The 17,768-nt window shown below is 41.9% G+C and overlaps 1 protein-coding gene across 1 annotated transcript in view; it reads left to right on the top strand.

The window, feature by feature from the left end:
* Positions 1–17,768, top strand: part of CDC40 (cell division cycle 40) — a 104,447-nt gene that overhangs the window by 17,499 nt on the left and 69,180 nt on the right. The window contains exon 2 of the mRNA XM_077487124.1: positions 8,840–8,926. Within this exon, the coding sequence (XP_077343250.1) occupies positions 8,840–8,926 (87 nt within the window). The remainder of the gene's footprint in view (positions 1–8,839; positions 8,927–17,768) is intronic.

Here is a 17,768-nt window from a genome sequence, read left to right as displayed (position 1 = left end):
GATCCGATTCTGCTGCGGACCAAAAAAAGGGTCCCGTGCGAATTTGCGGCGGGTGTGGCGGGTGCGGCGAATGGCTGAACTCGAATCGCACAGAGATCGGATGTGATTTGCACTGCAGTGCGGTGCGAATCACATTCGTTCTCATAAACCGCTGCAATGTGAACCCAGCCTTAGTGACACTGGCGACGGGGGGTGATCACGGGGTTAAACCTTTATTGGGGGGGGTTAGGGGGGCACATTAGAACTAAAGGGGGCTAACTCTAACTGCCCTAACAGTTATTACAGTCACAAATGACACCAATGCAAAAAAAAAAATGACATTGGTGTCACTGTGACTGGGGGGCAGGGGTAATTGGGGGGGTGATCGGGGGGTAAAGGGGGGTGTGAGTGTGCCTGGCATGTTCTACTGTGTGTGTAGAGTGTTGGTGCAACTCACCGATCCGCTCTCCTCCGTGTCGGAACGAAAAATACCGACACGGAGGAGAGAATACATCACTTCCTCTCCTGTGTTTACATTACAGGAGAGGAAGTGATGTCACCGGGGATTTCCATTCGTCGAGAGCGATCGCGAGGGGGTGGCCATGAATGAATGGCCGCCCCCTCATCCCGGATCGCTCTCGAAGGAATGCCGACCGACGCAGGCACCGGGGGGGGGCCCGATCGGGCCCCCCACCCGCGGGCAGGCAGGGACTTATATATACGCCCATATGCCTGCCCGTGCCATTCTGCCGACGTATATCGTCGTGCGGCGGTCGGCAAGTGGTTAAGGCTCGGTTCACACTGGCGTGACTTGATTGCAACTTGCGTAAGACTTTGACAAAAGTCAATGCAAGCCGCTCTGAAGTTGCCCTCAAGTAGTGCAGGAACCTTTCTCTAAGTCGGAGCGACTCGAATGCCCTACACGGTCAGACTTTCTGACGGAAAATATGCGATCGGATCGTGTTGTCGGAAAATCCGGTCGTGTTTGGGCTCCTTCTGACTTTTTTCCGATGGAATTTCCAACACACAAAGTTTGAGAGCAGGATCTAAAATTTTCCAACAAAATCCGATTGTTTCAATTCCGATCCTGTGTAGACAATTCCGACGGACAAAGTGCCACGCATACTCCAGAATAAATTACAAGATGAAAACTATTGGCTACTGGCCTTTTTATAGTCCCGTTTTGTGTGTGTGTGTTTTACATCACCTCGTTCTGAACGATTGGATTTCCCGACAACTTTGTGCGACCGTGTGTATACAAGACAAGTTTGGGCCAAAATCCGTAGAAAAAAAATCAGACAGATTTTTTCGCTGGAATGTCTGTGTACGGGGCATTAGAACGGTTCCATTGCACTTAATGGAGCGTGACTTGTCACTGCAGTGTGAACCGTGACTACCCTTTCAGCAAAGGATGAATCCTATCTAAAGCCAATATTAGCAAGGGTTGTTTGGAGAAGGTTTATACATAGTTGGTACATGTCAAGAGGTACTTAAAATTTGGGGACTATGTTAGTGGCTTAACGCGCATACAATGAAAACGCGCTGTTGAATGCCACTGGTAAGGTGTTTTTTTTTTTTTTTGTTTGTTTTTTTGGGGATAAATCCTTTGAAAAGCTTTTTTGCAACTGGAAAAATGTTCTTGATAGAACAGTGTAATTTTAATTTGTCACCTTGGAAACATGCTGCTAAGTTAAAAGCCGGTCTCCCACGCTCAGCAGTTAACAGCTTTTCACTTTGCGAGGCTGATAATTCATCGCTATGGAGTACATCTATTGTATAGCTGACATTTGATGAATTTCAAGTCCTAGGGACACCTTTTTCTATTGTCGATTGGTAGTAGAATAGCAGCGTTGAGCTGCAGAACAAACTGGTCAAGCTGTTTCTATATCTCCCTGTCGTGCTTTCATATTTAACCAGTACATTTCCTGTAAAAGGAACTTCGGCTTACATTTTGTATTCGAGGGTATTATTTAAGTAGCTCTTGTGTTTATTTTGAGAGATTCATTGATGAGCTCTGGATACCACCACAAATTATTCATCTGAACCTATGCAAAGGTTTAATATGCACGTGTTTATTCAAAGGGCTATTCCTCCTCTTATGAAAAGGAAAACAAACATGATTATTTGCATGCTAAAATTATTTTGTACCGGCCTATAAGCTTTGGTGATATTTGCTTCTCCTCTTGTACATCTTGCAGTGAAACTGGCAGCATATTACTGAAACCTGGTGAGTGACCAAAGATGAGACTGAATCATAATAATCCCCATGTTACAATGAATAAAGAATCTTTAAAAAAAAAAAAAAAAAAAAAGGCTATAACAGCTTCAGCCCCACAAGCTTGTACCCCCCCCCCCCCTTTCTAAACAGAGCACTTTTAGCGATTCGGCACTGCGCTACGATTTAACCACTTAACGACTGCCCACTGTATATATACGTTGGCACGTTAAAGATGGATATCTCGGTAATGGCAGCAGCTGCTGCCACATCCAAGGCATCCATCTTTTCAGTGGGCGGTTCTGTTTACGATAATGATGGTCTCTGCAGCGGAATCAGTGCGAGATCACCGTTATCGGTGGCAGGAAAGGGGCCACCCCATCTGCCGCTCTCCCGCGCCCTCCAACGCTTAGCGGAGCCGTCAGTAGAAGTGGAGGCGATCGGGTCCTTTTCCTTCCGTGGTATAGATACGAGTGAGGGGAAGATGGCCCCCACTTGTCTCCATAGCAGGGCGGAAGCAACGTCAAAATGTCCGTTCCGCCCATACGTCTTAAAGGGCTATTTTTCTATTTTTTGGTCATTTTTTTCAAATGACAATTTTTTTTTTATTGCATTTCGGTCCAAATATGAGATCTGGAGACTTTTTGACCCCAGATCTCATATTTAAGAGGACCTGTCATGCTTTTTTTCTATTACTAGGGATGTTTACATTCCTTGTAATAGGAATAAAAGTTTTTTTTTTTAAACTGTTTTAAAATCAGTAAAAGAAGAAAAAAAAAAAAAATTTCAAAGCGCCCTGTCCCGACGAGCTCTCGCGCAGAAGCGAACGAATGCGTGAGCAGAGCTCGCATATGAAAACGGTGTTTAAACCACATGTGTGAGCTATCGCCACGATTCACGAGAGCAATAATTCTAGCCGTAGACCTCATCTGTAACTCAAAACATGCAACCTGTAGAAGTGTTTATTTTAAACGTTGCCTATGGAGATTTTTAAGGGTAAAAGTTGGGCATCATTTTGAAGTGTGATGTTTTGGGTATCAATTTACTCGGCGTAACATTATCTTTCACAATGTAAAAAAAATTGGGCTAACTTTACGGTTGTCTTAATTTTTTTATTCAAAAAAGGGAATTTTTTCCAAAAAGTGCGCTTGTAAGACCACTGTGCAAATACGGTGTGACAAAGTATCGCAATGACCGCCATTTTATTCTCTGGAGTGTTGGAAAAAAAAATGTATAATGTTTGGAGGTTCTAAGTAATTTTCTAGCAAAAAAAAATTGTTTTTAACTTGTAAACACCAAGTCTGAAAAACAGGCCCGGTCCTTTAAGTGGTTAACTGACAATTGCGCGGTCGTGCGACATTGCACCCAAACAAAATTGACATCCTTTTCCCCCACAAATAGAGCATTTTTTGGTGGTATTTGATCACCTCCCTGCGGTTTTTTATTTTTTGCGCTATAAACAAAAAAAGTGTAAATTTTGAAAAAAAAAAACACATTATTTTTTACTTTTTGCTATAATAAATATCTCCCAAAAATCTATAAAAAAATTAAAAAAAAAAAAAGTTTTTTTTCCCCCAGTTTAGGCCGATATGTATTCTTCTACATATTTTTGGTAAAAAAAATTGCAATAAGCGTATATTGATTGGTTATAGCGTCTACAAAATAGGGGATAGTTTTATGGCATTTTTATTATTCATTTTTTTTTTTTTTTTTTTTTTTTTACTAGTAATGGCGGCAATCAGCAATTTTTATCGTGACTGTGACATTATGGCGGACACATCAGACATTTTTGACACATTTTTTGAACCATTGTCATTTTATACAGCAATCAGTGCCATACAAACGCACGGATTTCTGTGTAAATGACACTGGCAGTGAAGGGGTTAACCACTAGGTGTTAAGTGTGTCCTAGGGGCATGTTTCTAACTGGGGGGGTGTGGCTGTGTGTGACACATCACTGATCTCTGCTCCCGATGACAGATATCAGTGACACTGTTACTAGGCAGAACAGGGAGATGCTTGTTTACATTAGCATCTCCCCGTGAAACAATCGTGGGTATCCCCGTGGCGATCGAGTCCGCGGGACCCGTGATCCGATTCACGGAGGTCCCCCCCGCGGCACGCACGCGATGGCACGTGGCAAATTTAAAGGGATGTACAGGTACGCCCATTTGCCTGTCTGTGCCATTCTGCCGACGTACATCGGCGTGCTCCAGCCGGAAAGTGGTTAAGTTAGCTGTCAGTTTCTATTGCTATCTGTGCTGAGATTCACACTCTCTATTTGTCCTGTTTACCATTATCATTGACAAGGAAAGTAAAAGAAAATCACAAATTTTGTGTTGTTCCCAGAAATGTAATAGAGGGAAAATCTTCCAATGGGTGAATTTGGTTCTGGTGATCCCCAAGGAATTCCCTTCGTTTGCAAGGATTTCCTCTCGCTTCCTGTTTGGCTATGGGACAGCAAGTTGAGGCTGGGTATGGAGGGATGGCTGCTTCCATCCGACCTCTCCCCTCCCCTCCACTGCACAGATCAGTACAAAGAGGGGAGAGAGAAACCGGCTCCGTCGGAGCGATCACATTGTAAATGCCTGGGTGTAGAAAGATGGCCGCCGCTTCGGAGCTAGGCCGAAGCCGCGGCCTCTCCTAAGGCCGAGACCGCGGATCGCGGCATGTGCGCTCGGATCACGGATCGGTGACGATCCGTTGCACCCCTAGGGACGGCGGCACGGAGGGGGAACACACGGATTTTCTGGGTGCTCGACGGGTATTTACCCTGTCGAACACATTGTAATGCGCTGCAAAGTGCACTTTTCGGCCTGATTGGGCAAAGCTTAGCACAATCAGGGTGCAGTAAAATCTGGATGTTCAGGAGAAGGCCCAGGAATTTGGCCACGGCGTCCTTAACAAGCGATGAGTCATCAGCTGTCAATGGGCTTTCCCGCTGACAGCTGAATAAAAGAAAAAAAAATTGTTGGTAAAAATAGTAAAAAAAAAATTGCTGTGTCCCCGATGTAAAATCCATAGTCAATCGCAACCTGAAAAAGAAAAAATCAAAACGCACCACCCGTCGTGAAGGCAAACCGTCGAATGGCTGGCTTGCCGTTTGGCAGTTCTTTATATAGGTATGTATGTATTAGTTTAGTGGTGCGGCGGGCATTGTGATTGATGATGGCTCTACACCGGAGGATACTTTTTATTTTTTACAGAGTGGGGACCCCATGTCCCATGTCATTTTTATCTTTATATTATTTTTATTAATTTTTTTAAATAGCTGGGTGCCAGCAATTGCAACCACAAGTCAATTTTAAATTTGACTGGTTGTTTTTTTTTCTTGTCTTAGAAATTTAATTTTTTCTGCAGCATGTTCTATACATGCTACAGGTGCACCACTTTACAGGCAGACTAAGAGGACCCAGGCACTATATTTAAAATAATCTTTCTTTTTTATTGCTGCATTTTAAGCATCATTATATTCACCACTCCTGAAAAAACGTTAGTTGCAAAAAATCATGTTTTTTGCATTGATGCATGTCCCCCAGCGCAGTACCTGGACCCCCATACCTATTTTATGGTCAATTGTATATAAGCCTTCAAGATGGGCACATTTGATTTCTCATGTTCGGCTCCCATAGAGTTTGAGAGGCAGAACTTTTCCCCTGTATGAGAGTTCTGCTGCGCACCGAACAGGGGAGGTGTTCAGCCCATCTCTACTAACGAAATGGCTGCATAAATAAACCATATTTATGCACGCATGAATAAGTCCCTAATAATTACTTTTTTATAGGTATGACTTTGATCTATTTTTTATTACCTGGAAAATGCCAAGCCTGTGGACCGCATGAGGCCTTGGTAGATTTTTTTTTTTTTTTTTCATAAAGCAGCTATTCATATCTGTAATCTATACCTGCTTTTTCAGCTGACTAACACAGTAAATACATGTGCCCTGGTTTAATGTAATTAAGTAGTATGAAATCTTACGTTTTGTTTTCTTTTGAATCCTGGATATAATAATACAGTGAACTCAAGTAGCTGTCTTTTCACTTGTAATTATCTGCCTCCAGTTAATTAGTCATTATCATCCACACTTAAGAATCCTCCATTTCAGTTCCTTTATTTCTTTTTGGCACACTTGAGCTTGGACTAACCAGTAAATATTTACTGATTAATATTCATTTGCATTGTCTTTATGCACAGAATAACCTCTCCCTAGTGTGTTTTACAAGGATATAAGAAGTCGCTTGGAGATCATTTGCCACAAAAAATATGAATGCCACACACTGCTTTAATGCAGAAGTACCCCTGTATCTCCTAATTTCTGTAACTAGGAGCGCTCCTATAAAAAAAATTCTACAATACATTTTATATAGTCAAATGCTTATTAACTGCTTCAGCTCTGGAAGATTTTATCCCCTTCCTGACCAGAGCACTTTTTGCAATTTGGCACTGCATCACTTTAACTGAACTGACAGCGTGGTCATGCAAAGTTGTACCCAAACAAAATTGGCGTTCCTTTTTTTTCTACAAATCTCTCTGCTTTTCTGGTGTGGCTCGATGTACCGGTAGTATTCCTGAGAATACTACCTTAGAGGACCTTTTCCTCAATTTAGCTCCCAAGTCCCTAAAATCGTTCTTTAGGACACTCCATTTGCCTCTGACTTTGTCAATGGTTCCAATGTGCACCATGACAGCTGGGTCTTCCCCAGCCCCTCCCAGTAATTTGTCCACCAGATCCGTGATGTGCCGAACCCGGGTGCCTGCTAGACAGCATACAGTTCGGCGCTTCAGGTCTTTGTGACAGATTGTCCTCTGTCCTTCTAAGAATTGAGTTCCCTACCACCAGAATCTGTCTATCCTTTCCCTTTTACGTGCCCCCCCCCCTCACTGAAGGAGTTTTTCCACTGGCAGTTAGGAGAGTCCCTCAGCTCCAGCAGTGCTGGTCCCTTACCAGTTTCAACAATGTCACTCAATGGAGGGTACTTATTGGGATTCTCCAGCCCAGGATCAGCCTCCCTGGCACTTCACCCTCTATCCTTCCTGACTGTCACCCATCTACTTGTTTCTAGTGCCTGCACCTCTTTGTCTCCACCTGCCTCTGTGCTGACACCTGCTGTGTATGTTCCTGGCTCTCCTTTTAGTATGGAGGAGGGTCTTCTCAGTGCTGACAGTTGCTTCCCTAGATTCAGAACCTGGGCTTCCGGGGGAAACAATGTGCTTACATTTTGAACAGCAGTATTCGCCCTGGATCAGATGATCAAGGAACGAATACATGCTGCTATATGTACACCTTTTTGCAGGGATTTCCTCTCACTTCCTGTTTGGCTATGGGACAGGAAATGAAGGGAAATCCCTGCAATAGGACACAGATGGTGAAATCAAAAATGACATGGAGTATAACCTTTCCTTGCTCTATCTAAAATTGTGGAAAAAAAGAAAGATTTTTGCCTATAGTTCCACTTTTTAATAATAATTGAATTATATCAAATTTATTGTAAAAATGTTTTTTATAGGAGCTAGCGTTGATATTGCTTTGTGAGCACAGAGACTGTAAATCAGGCCTTTAAAGGTAAACTAAAATATTTTTTTAACATACTGTTTTTACATATGCTGCTTATACACATAATTACAAACTGCACACTTTAAAAGAGCTTTAAGAAAAATAAAATAAAATGTATATGATTTGCATCAAGTGGATCTGTTTTATAATGTACCGGTATGTTTATTTAAAAGGCATGAATATACTCACTATCAAACATATTAAAATGGAAAAAAGATAAGCAGTCATTTACCTTCCATTTGAAAAATTTAATAAAAATAATTCAAGCAGAATATATGCTTTACCTATTTACAGTGGTTTCAAGCTAATCCATCTATAAAATTACACAAGCTTTTCCCTAGACTTTATACAGGTTAGAAGAACACCTTTATGCCGGCCATACACGATGCGAATTCCGAACGACCCGTCGAACGATAAACGAAAGCGGCACTCACAACAACATGCGAATGTGCCATCAATTAAGTACGAAAATCGTACGTTAAAACACTATGTTTTAACGGGTTTTTTTTATTCCGTGTTGCGTTCGACCATTCGTTCGTTGTTTTATATGGTTTCCTTCTGGTTCAAACTTTCCAGAGATCGTGCGCAGTTCATTTTCTTATGTCAAATAGTCCAACTCTGCCATTAACGATACGATTTTTGAAAAAAAAACCAACATGTTGGATTTGTCAATTTGCCCTGTCGTACGAAAATCGCATGTCGCGCATACCACACTAACGATACGAAAATCGGTCGATTTTACTTTCGCTCGGATTTTCGTTCGGAATTCGCATCGTGTATGGCCGGCATAAGACTGCTATTAAAACAAAACAAAACAAAACAAAAAAAAAAAAAAAAAAAAAAAAAAAAAAAAAAAAATATATATATATATATATATACACATCATTTTTTTTTTTTTAAAGTTCTTATTTGGAAAGCTATTCTGCACAGTTTGAAAGTATGCAGAATACAAGCATCTGCTCTATGGCTACTTGAATTACTTTGAACTGTGCTTGCTGCTGATATATTTTAATAGATGCATCAGAAATGCTCTTTTACAGGATCTATTTTACATTGATTTCAATAAATGTCTTGCATCATTTCTATTGCAGGAAACTGTTGATGTCGGAGTCCATCTTGACCCACATGTTAAGGAAATACAATACAACCCTACCTATGACACCTTATTTGCACCTGAGGTAAAACAACACTTTGTAATTGTTTCAGAAATTTCACAATGGATTCTAAATGTACAGCCTGCTGTGATATATAAAACTGCGCAAAGCCAAGCAAAATAGAATTTGTGGAATCGGTTTTGTTCACAGAATAGTAAATTAAGCGCAATGTCGATAAGTGCATGTAAAGTAAGTAAATTGAATAAGTGACACAGGTGATCCATGACAGACAGCAGCTTTCACAACAATGTACACGTCATAACAAAAAATCTAAATGTGTAGCGATGTCAAACCATGGCCTTAATGATTAAAGTGCAAAGAAAATCTATTCCGGTATATTGCAATAAAAATGAAACGTGAGAAATGAAAAAAGGGAAGAACAACAATTGTTAATAGTCCAAATGTCCCAATTCCACATCCATAAAAGTGAACTAAAAATGTGCGCTGATTCACTGTTCAATCTGTGAAGACACCCGGTGCTCCCCACAGGATAGACAGGGCGGGTATATCTGCTTACCAGATTTTAAGACCCTCCAGGGTCTATGTGCGCATCTGCTACACAGCCAGCTTAATTGGATTCCACAGGTACTCCACGGCTATCTTCAGTCAAGGAAACATTAGAATCTGGTCATACATTCCTCATATGAAAGAGGAAGATCATTACGCAACATTCTTATAAAAGCACACAGGAGTTTATTAAAAGTTGTACTTCAAACAAAAACAATAAAATTGGGTTCAAAATGGAAACATTTGTCCAGCACCCTCCACGAGTGTTCAGATGTCACCGCTGCTTCGTGCCTAGCCTGATGTACGTTTTGTCCAATGGGACTTCTTCTGTGAGGCAGTAAGTCCTGGAGGGTCTTAAAATCTGGTAAGCTTATATGCTTGCCCTGTATATCCTGTGGAGAGCACCGGGTGTCCTCACAGATTGAACATTGGATCAGCACATGTTTTTAAGTTCACTTTATGGATGTGGAATTGGTATGTTTGGACTATTTAACAATTTTTCTTCCCATTTTTTTTTTTTTTTTATTTTTTTTTTTCACATTTCATCTTTATTGCAATGTAATTTTTTTTTTTGCACTTTATTCAGGTCATGGTTTGACAGCTCTACAAGTTTTTTTTTTTTTTTTTTTTTTATTATTATTAACGTTTTTTGTTATGAAGTGTTCACAGAATACCCTTTTAAAGAACACAGATGTGCATATAGTGGTGCTTGTGATTTAAAAACAAAACAAAAAACAGCAACCTTGAACATCATCTTGCTGCCACAGGGCAACCATAGCTTGTTTTAAAGCAATGTTAGGCTTTGCTAGGTCTAAAGGATTTCTTGTAAGAAAGTGTTGCACAAAAAATGACCTCTATTAGTGACTAGGGACTCAAATGTGATTTAAAAAAACAAAAAACCTACAGCTAATCGTATATGAAAATGAATCACCTGCAATATAACAAAGAGAGTGAATCAATAAATTAAAGTCCACACAGCAAGTGCTGTAAAAGTCTACAAAGTAAAGACAGGACTTTGAACATCCAAAGATTCTTGAAATTGTGCCAAGAAAGATCCAGAGCCATCACCAATGGATTCAAAACTTAGCTTACCAAACAGATATGACCCCCTAATTAAAGAGAAGCCATTAGAGCATATTTAGTGGTAATGGCCTCTATTGTGTCTCTCTCCGCTCCTCCACAGAGACACCTGGCACCAGATGTAGCTCGGATCTCCCCCTTAGATCAACCACATGTACTGAGAAAGAAAGCTAAAGGCAAATGCCCTATATAGATTAAACCCTTATGGAACCTTTTATTAGAGTAGAATATTGCACGAAATAATTCTTCACAATGATGGCGCATTAAAAATAGCATTTCAGCCAGCAAAACATGAAACATCTGGGTCTCTTCTGGTTGCACTTGGTCATCTGCTTCACAAGATGCTTTTCCCAATATATCTTCCGGGTTATGGATGCCATGCTGGGCCATAGCTTTATATAAAGAAAACTAAAGCCAAGCCTCATTTTGGCTCCCATTGTGAAAAGGTGTAAAAATGGACCAAGTCTTGGTCTGAAGTCCAGTACCTGGAATCTAAACATTCATCAGAAATTCCCCAAAAATGCAAGAGTGTGTTCAAGCTAGTATTCTTAGACCCCTTTCACACTGGAGGCATTTTTCAGGCGCTTTAGCGCTAAAAATAGCACCTGAATAAAGACTCCGTTGCAATCCCAGTTTGAATAATTTTTTGAAGTAATCCTAAAATCTTGATGAAATAAAAATGATAAAAGATGACCATAAAAAATTGTAAACATTATTATGGAGATCGGACTTTTAAAAAATAGAATATTATTTATGAGATCAGGATAAATAAATGAAAAATAAGTTTGTGAGAACTCTGTGTGAATATGAGCAGCAAAACAACTTAATTCTTCTAGCATTATAAAGAACGCCCTTCAGATGGCCTTTGTAGTTCATTAACCACTTAAGGACCTCCACATGTAAAAATACGTTGGCAGAATGGCACGGACAGGCACAATCACGTACCCATACGTGCCTGCCTTCCAGCGGGTGGGGGGTCCGATCGGACCCCCTCCTGCTGGCTACGGCAGTCCGTTTTGCTTCAGGAGCGATCTGGGATGAGGGGGTGACCGTTGGTTTCTGGCCATCCCCTCTCGATCGCTCCTGGCGAATGAGAAGCTTCCCCTGCCTGTGTAGTGTAGGCACACTGCCACCCCCCGATCACCCATACCCCCCCCCCCTGCTCCCAGTCACAGTGTCACTGATTGCAGTGATCATTTATTTACTGATCACTGCATTTAGTGTCACTTGTAACTGTAAAAAGTGTCAGGGCAGTTAGGCTGCTTTCACACTGCAGCGGGAGCGGCGTCGGCGGTAAAGCACCGCTATTTTTAGCGGCGCTTTACCGTCGTTTTAGCGGCGGTCTGCGGGCGCTAGCGGGGTGGTTTTAACCCCCGCTAGCGGCCGAAAAAGGGTTAAACCCGCCCGCAAAGCGCCTTGCCGGCGGTATTGCCGCGGTGTCCCATTGATTTCAATGGGTAGGAGTGGTATAGGAGCGGTGAATACACCCCTCCTTCACCACTCCAAAGATGCGGCTAGCAGGACTTTTTTCACCGTCCTGCCAGCGCATCGCTCCAGTGTGAAAGCCCTCCAGGTTTCACACTGGAGGGAAAGGGGCCGGTTTTTTTCAGGCGCTACACAGGCGCTATTTTTAGCGCTGTAACGCCTGAATACCGCCCCAGTGTGAAAGCAGCCTTAGTGTTAGGTCCAGGGTAACCCCCCTACCCCCCCCCCCCCCTCTCCATAAAGGTTTAACCTCCTGATTGCCCCTAGAGTTAACCCTTTCACCCCCTTTTGCCTGTGTCACTAAGCAATCGTTTTTCTGATCGCTGCATTAGTGTCACTGGTGCCGCTAGGTAGCTAGCTATTTTTTATGTTCACCACCAGGTTTTTATAGTGTTGGGTACCCCCATATACTACCTAATAAAGATTTGAACCCCCTGATTGCCCCTAGAGTTAACCCTTTCACCAGTGATCACCGTATAAGATTTACGGGTGACTCTGGTTAGTTTGCTTTTTATAGCATCAGGGCACCCACCATTTATTAGCCAATAAAGGTTTAACCCCCTGATCACCCGGCGGGTGATATCAATTCGTTTTTAGGGTCAGATAGGGTCTGCGTCGCCCCAGGCAGCGCTAGGTTAGTGCCAGTACCGCTAACACCCACGCAAAGCATACACCTCCCGTAGGGGTATAGTATCTGAACATATCAATATCTGATCTGATCAGATCTATGCTAGCGCCCCCAGCAGTTTAGGGTTCCAAAAAAACGCATTGTTAGCGGGATCAGCCCAGATACCTGCTAGCACCTGCGTTTTGCCCCTCTGCCCAGCCCACCCAAGTGCAGTATCGATCGATCACTGTCACAAAACACTAAACACATAACTGCAGCGTTCGCAGAGTCAGGCCTGATCCCTAACAGTTTTTTTTGGTAGCGTTTTATATTTAATTCCTGAAGGCAGCGCTTGGTTTTCGGGGTCCCGTACGCGACTAGGCTCCTGAAAAGTCCCCCATATGTGGTATCCCCATACTCGGGAGAAGCAGCAGAATTTATTTTGGGGTGTAATTTCACTTATGCCCATAGCATGTGTGAGCAATATATCATTTAGTGACAACTTTGTGCAAAAAAAAAAAAGTTTGTAATATTCCCGCATTTTGTGGCAAAATCTAAAACATTCCATGGACTCAACATGCCTCTCGGTAAATAACTTACCAAAATGGGGTCATTTGGGGGTGTTTTGTGCTATTTTGGCATTTTATGGCCTTCGAAACTGATAGGCAGTGAGGAGTGAAATCAAAAATTTTCACCCTTAGAAATCCTGAAGGCAGTGATTGGTTTTCGGGGTGCCGCACGCGGCTAGACTCCCAAAAAAGTCCCACACGTGGTATCCCCGTACTCAGGAGAAGCAGCAGAATATATTTTGGGGTGCAATTCCACATATAACTATGGCATGTGTGAGCAATATATCATTTAGTGACAACTTTTTGTAAACTTTTTTTTTATTTTTATTTTTTTTTGTCACTATTCAATCACTTGGGACAAAAAATATTCAATGGGTTCAACATGCCCCTCGGCAATTTCCTTGGGGTGTCTACTTTCCAAAATGGGGTCATTTGGGGGGGTTGTACTGCCCTGCCATTATAGCGCCTCAAGAAATGAGATAGGCAGTCATAAATTAAAAGCTGTATAAATTCCAGAAAAGGTACTCTAGTTTGTAGACGCTATAACTTTTGTGCAAACCAATAAATATACGCTTATTGACTTTTTAGTAAAAAAAAAGACATTTGGCTGAATACATTTTGGCCTAAATGTATGACTAAAATTGAGTTTATTCAAATTTTTCTTATAACAAAAAGTAGAAAATATATATTTTTTTATTTTTTTTCAACATTTTCAGTCTTTTTCCTTTTTATATCGTAAAAAATAAAAATCGCAGAGGCAATCAAATACCATCAAAAGAAAGCTCTATTTGTGGGACGAAAAGGACGCAAATTTCGTTTGGGTACAACATTGCATGACCGCGCAATTACCAGTTAAAGCAGCGCAGTGCGAAATTGTAAAAAGACCACTGGTCCTTAGGCTGACAATTGGTCCGGGGCTTAAGTGGTTAATGCTTCCATCTGCTTTCTAACTGAAAGCCTTTACAGAGGTACAGTGAGAAAGCTTGAGAAAGTGTCTTGCACCTGTGATTGACTGATTGCAGGTGCAATGCTTTGCAGGCTGCTGTAAAAAAACAAAAACCTAAGCGCACTTTTCTTTCTCATGTTAAACTTGGCCTATGGGTTTTTTTTTTTTTTTTTCCACCTTAACCGCTTGCCTACCAGGCACTTAAACCCCCTCCCTACCCAAGCCATTTTTCAGCTTTCAGCTCTGTCGCACTTTGAATGACAATTGTGCAGTCGTGCTACGCTGTACCCAATTTTTTTATTTTTATTTTTTATCTTTTTTTCACACAAATAGAGCTTTCTTTTGGTGGTATTTAATCACTGATGGGTTTTTTTTATTTTTTAAATCATCATTTATTGTTTATTTTTTACACCGTCATTTGACAGTGGGCAGGCAGCAACTAGTTAGGCTTCATGTATACAGGACGTTTTTGCAACCTCTCCTGAACGATTTAACTTGACAGATAGTAACCCACGTTTAAAACTTCCATTTTGGCGTGTTTAGAAGCATTTTTTTTTTTTTAATGGGCCAAAATGGAAAAAATGCCTTTAAACGAAGTGCAGATTACTGCGTTTAGTCGCGTTTTGGCATCTGAAACGTGGAAATCTTCGGGGTCTGAACCCATTTAAATTTTTTTGCTTTAAAAAAAAAAAAACACTGTTAACCACTTTCAGACCGGACCATTTTGCTGGTAAATGACCAGAGGTCTTTTTACACTTTGGCGCTGCTTTAACTGGTAATTGCGTGGTCATGCAATGCTGTACCCAAACGAAATTTGCGTCCTTTTCTTCCCACAAATAGAGCTTTCTTTTAAAGGTATTTGACTGACTCTGCGATTTTTATTTTTTGCGATATTAACGTAAAAAAGCCCGCAAATTTTGAAAAAAAATGATATTTTCTACTTTTTGTTATTAGAAAAATCCAATAAACTCAATTTTAGTCATACATTTAGGCCAAAATGTATTCAGCCACATGTCTTTGGTAAAAAAAAAGTCAATAATTGTATATTTATTGGTTTGCGCAAAAGTTGTCACATCTACAAACTAAGGTACGTTTTCTGGAATTTACGCAGCTTTTAGTTTACGACTGCCTATCTCATTTCTTGAGGTGCTAAAATGGCAGGGCAGTACAAAACCCCCCCAAATGACCCCATTTTGGAAAGTAGACACCCTAAGGAAATTGATAAGTGGCATGTTGAGCCCATCGAATATTTTATTTTTTTGCCTCAAGCGATTGAATAATGACAACAAAAAAAAATTATTTTTTTTTTTTTACACAAAGTTGTCACTAAATGATATATTGCTCACACATGCTATGGGCATATGTGAAATGACACCCCAAAATAAATTCTGCTGCTTCTCCTGAGTACGGGGATACCACATATGTGGGACTTTTTGGGAGCCTAGCCGCGTACGGGGCCCCGAAAACCAAGCACCGCCTTCAGGCTTTCTAAGGGCGTAAATTTTTGATTTCACTTCTCACTACCTATTACAGTTTTGAAGGCCATAAAATGCCAAGATGGCACAAAATCCCCACAAATGACCCCATTTTAGAAAGTAGACACCCCAAGCTATTTGCTGAGTCCATGGAATATTTTATATTTTGCCACAAGTTGCGGGAAAATTACAAACTTTTTTTTTTTTTTTTCACAAAGTTGTCACTAAATGATATATTGCTCACGCATGCCATGGGCATATGTGAAATGACACCCCAAAATAAATTCTGCTGCTTCTCCTGAGTACGGGGATACCACATATGTGGGACTTTTTGGGAGCCTAGCCGCGTACGGGGCCCCGAAAACCAAGCACCGCCTTCAGGCTTTCTAAGGGCGTTACAGTTTTGAAGGCCATAAAATGCCAAGATGGCACAAACCCCCCCCCCCCCCAAATGACCCCATTTTGGAAAGTAGACACCCCTAAATTTAGGAGTACACTAGTGAGACTAGGTAATAAATGGCGGGTGCCCTGAAACTATAAAAAAGGGGGGGTGTGAGTGTGCCTGGCATGTTCTACTGTTAAGTGTCGTGTTGGTGCAACTCACCGATCCTCTCTCCTCGGTGTCGGAACGAAAAATACCGACACGGAGGAGAGATTACATCACTTCCTCTCCTGTGTTTACATTACAGGAGAGGAAGTGATGTCACGAAGGATTTCCATTCGTCGGGAGCGATCGCGAGGGGGTGGCCATGAATGAATGGCCGCCCCCTCATCCCGGATCGCTCCCGAACGAATACCGACTACCGCAGGCACCGGGGGGGGCCCGATCGGGCCCCCCACCCGCGGGAAGGCAGGGACGTACAGGTACGCCCATATGCCTGCCCGTGCCATTCTGTCGACGTACATCGTCGTGCGGCGGTCGGCAAGTGGTTAAACACAACTGCCTAAAAAACGGCAATAAACGAGACTGTGTACATGGTCACATAGGATAACACTGAATGAGTTCAGGGGCAGTTGGAAAAAGCGTCCAATTGCTTCTGAACGTATGTTTAGCAGCGTCCTGTGTTCATGGGGCCTTAAACAGGAGGTGGTTCCTCTTCACTCTCTCCAACTTAAGTACATTCCAAGGAGATCTCTGATTGTTAGATGGGTATGGGCAGTTGAGTGGATCTCTGCTGCGTATTCAGGCACCAAAACTTTCTCTGTTTCTTTTCCTGTAAGAGACTGAGGGAGATTTACTAAAACTGATGAAGCTGTGCATAGCGACCAATTAGTTTCTAACTTCTGCTTGTTCATTTATGCTTTGACAATAAGGCCTCTTTCACCTGGGACGGATCCGTGTTGATCCGCCCTGTGGACGTCCGCTTGCTCAGCGGGGATCGCTGCACCGTTCCCCGCTGAGCAGGAAGATAACAGGTCTGTCTCTGCACACTGCAGGAACGGACCTATCAGAGCGGCGATCTCCCCTATGGGAGATCGGATGATGACAGACCGCAGAGTCCGTCGTCACTCGATCCGCAGATGGATGGAAAAGTAGGTTTTTCCTCAGTGTCACTTTTTCGGATCGGAGCGCGTCTGATGTCAGCGGACATGTCACCGCTGACATCCGATGCTCCATAGAGGTCTATGGAGCATCCGTTCAGGTCCGCCTAAAAAACTGACAGGTGGACCTGAACGGATCGTTCCTGTGAAAGAGCCTTAACACCTGATTGGTTACAATGCACAGCAGCACCAGATTCCGTGTGCACCAGTTTTAGTAAATCTCCCCCACTGTGCCTCCTTTCCTTCTGCAATTACAATATAGATCTTGGGAAAAGAGGGCAGGTCTATTCTTTTAAAGATATTTGGATAAACTAAATAATTAGTTTAAAGCAGTATTAAACCCAAAAGCAAACATTTTATTATATTATATTGCAGCTTACCAATTCTTAGCTGTAATGGGCTTCTATTTTCATTTTGGTGATATAGCCAACAAGTCTATTTTCAAATGCAGAAGATTCACAGCAGAGTGCATCCGTTTACTTAGATGAGACAAAACACTTAACACTGGCAGAGGTGATTGCAATGATCCGCTTTTATTTATTCATGCAAAACCTTTATCCAAAAAGGGGGAAAAACACTTTACTGTAATCACACTGCTGCTGGTAAACTGACGTTTTGGAGCAGTTGGGTGTTTTTATTTATTTTTTCTTAACTG

This window comes from Lithobates pipiens, unplaced genomic scaffold (genome assembly GCF_037356315.1).
Source record: "Lithobates pipiens isolate NorthernLeopardFrog02 unplaced genomic scaffold, aLitPip1_a1.2 Scaffold_18, whole genome shotgun sequence".
NCBI lineage: Eukaryota > Metazoa > Chordata > Amphibia > Anura > Ranidae > Lithobates > Lithobates pipiens.
Note: the sequence above shows the minus strand (reverse complement) of the source record. Positions and strands in the feature narration are given on the sequence as shown.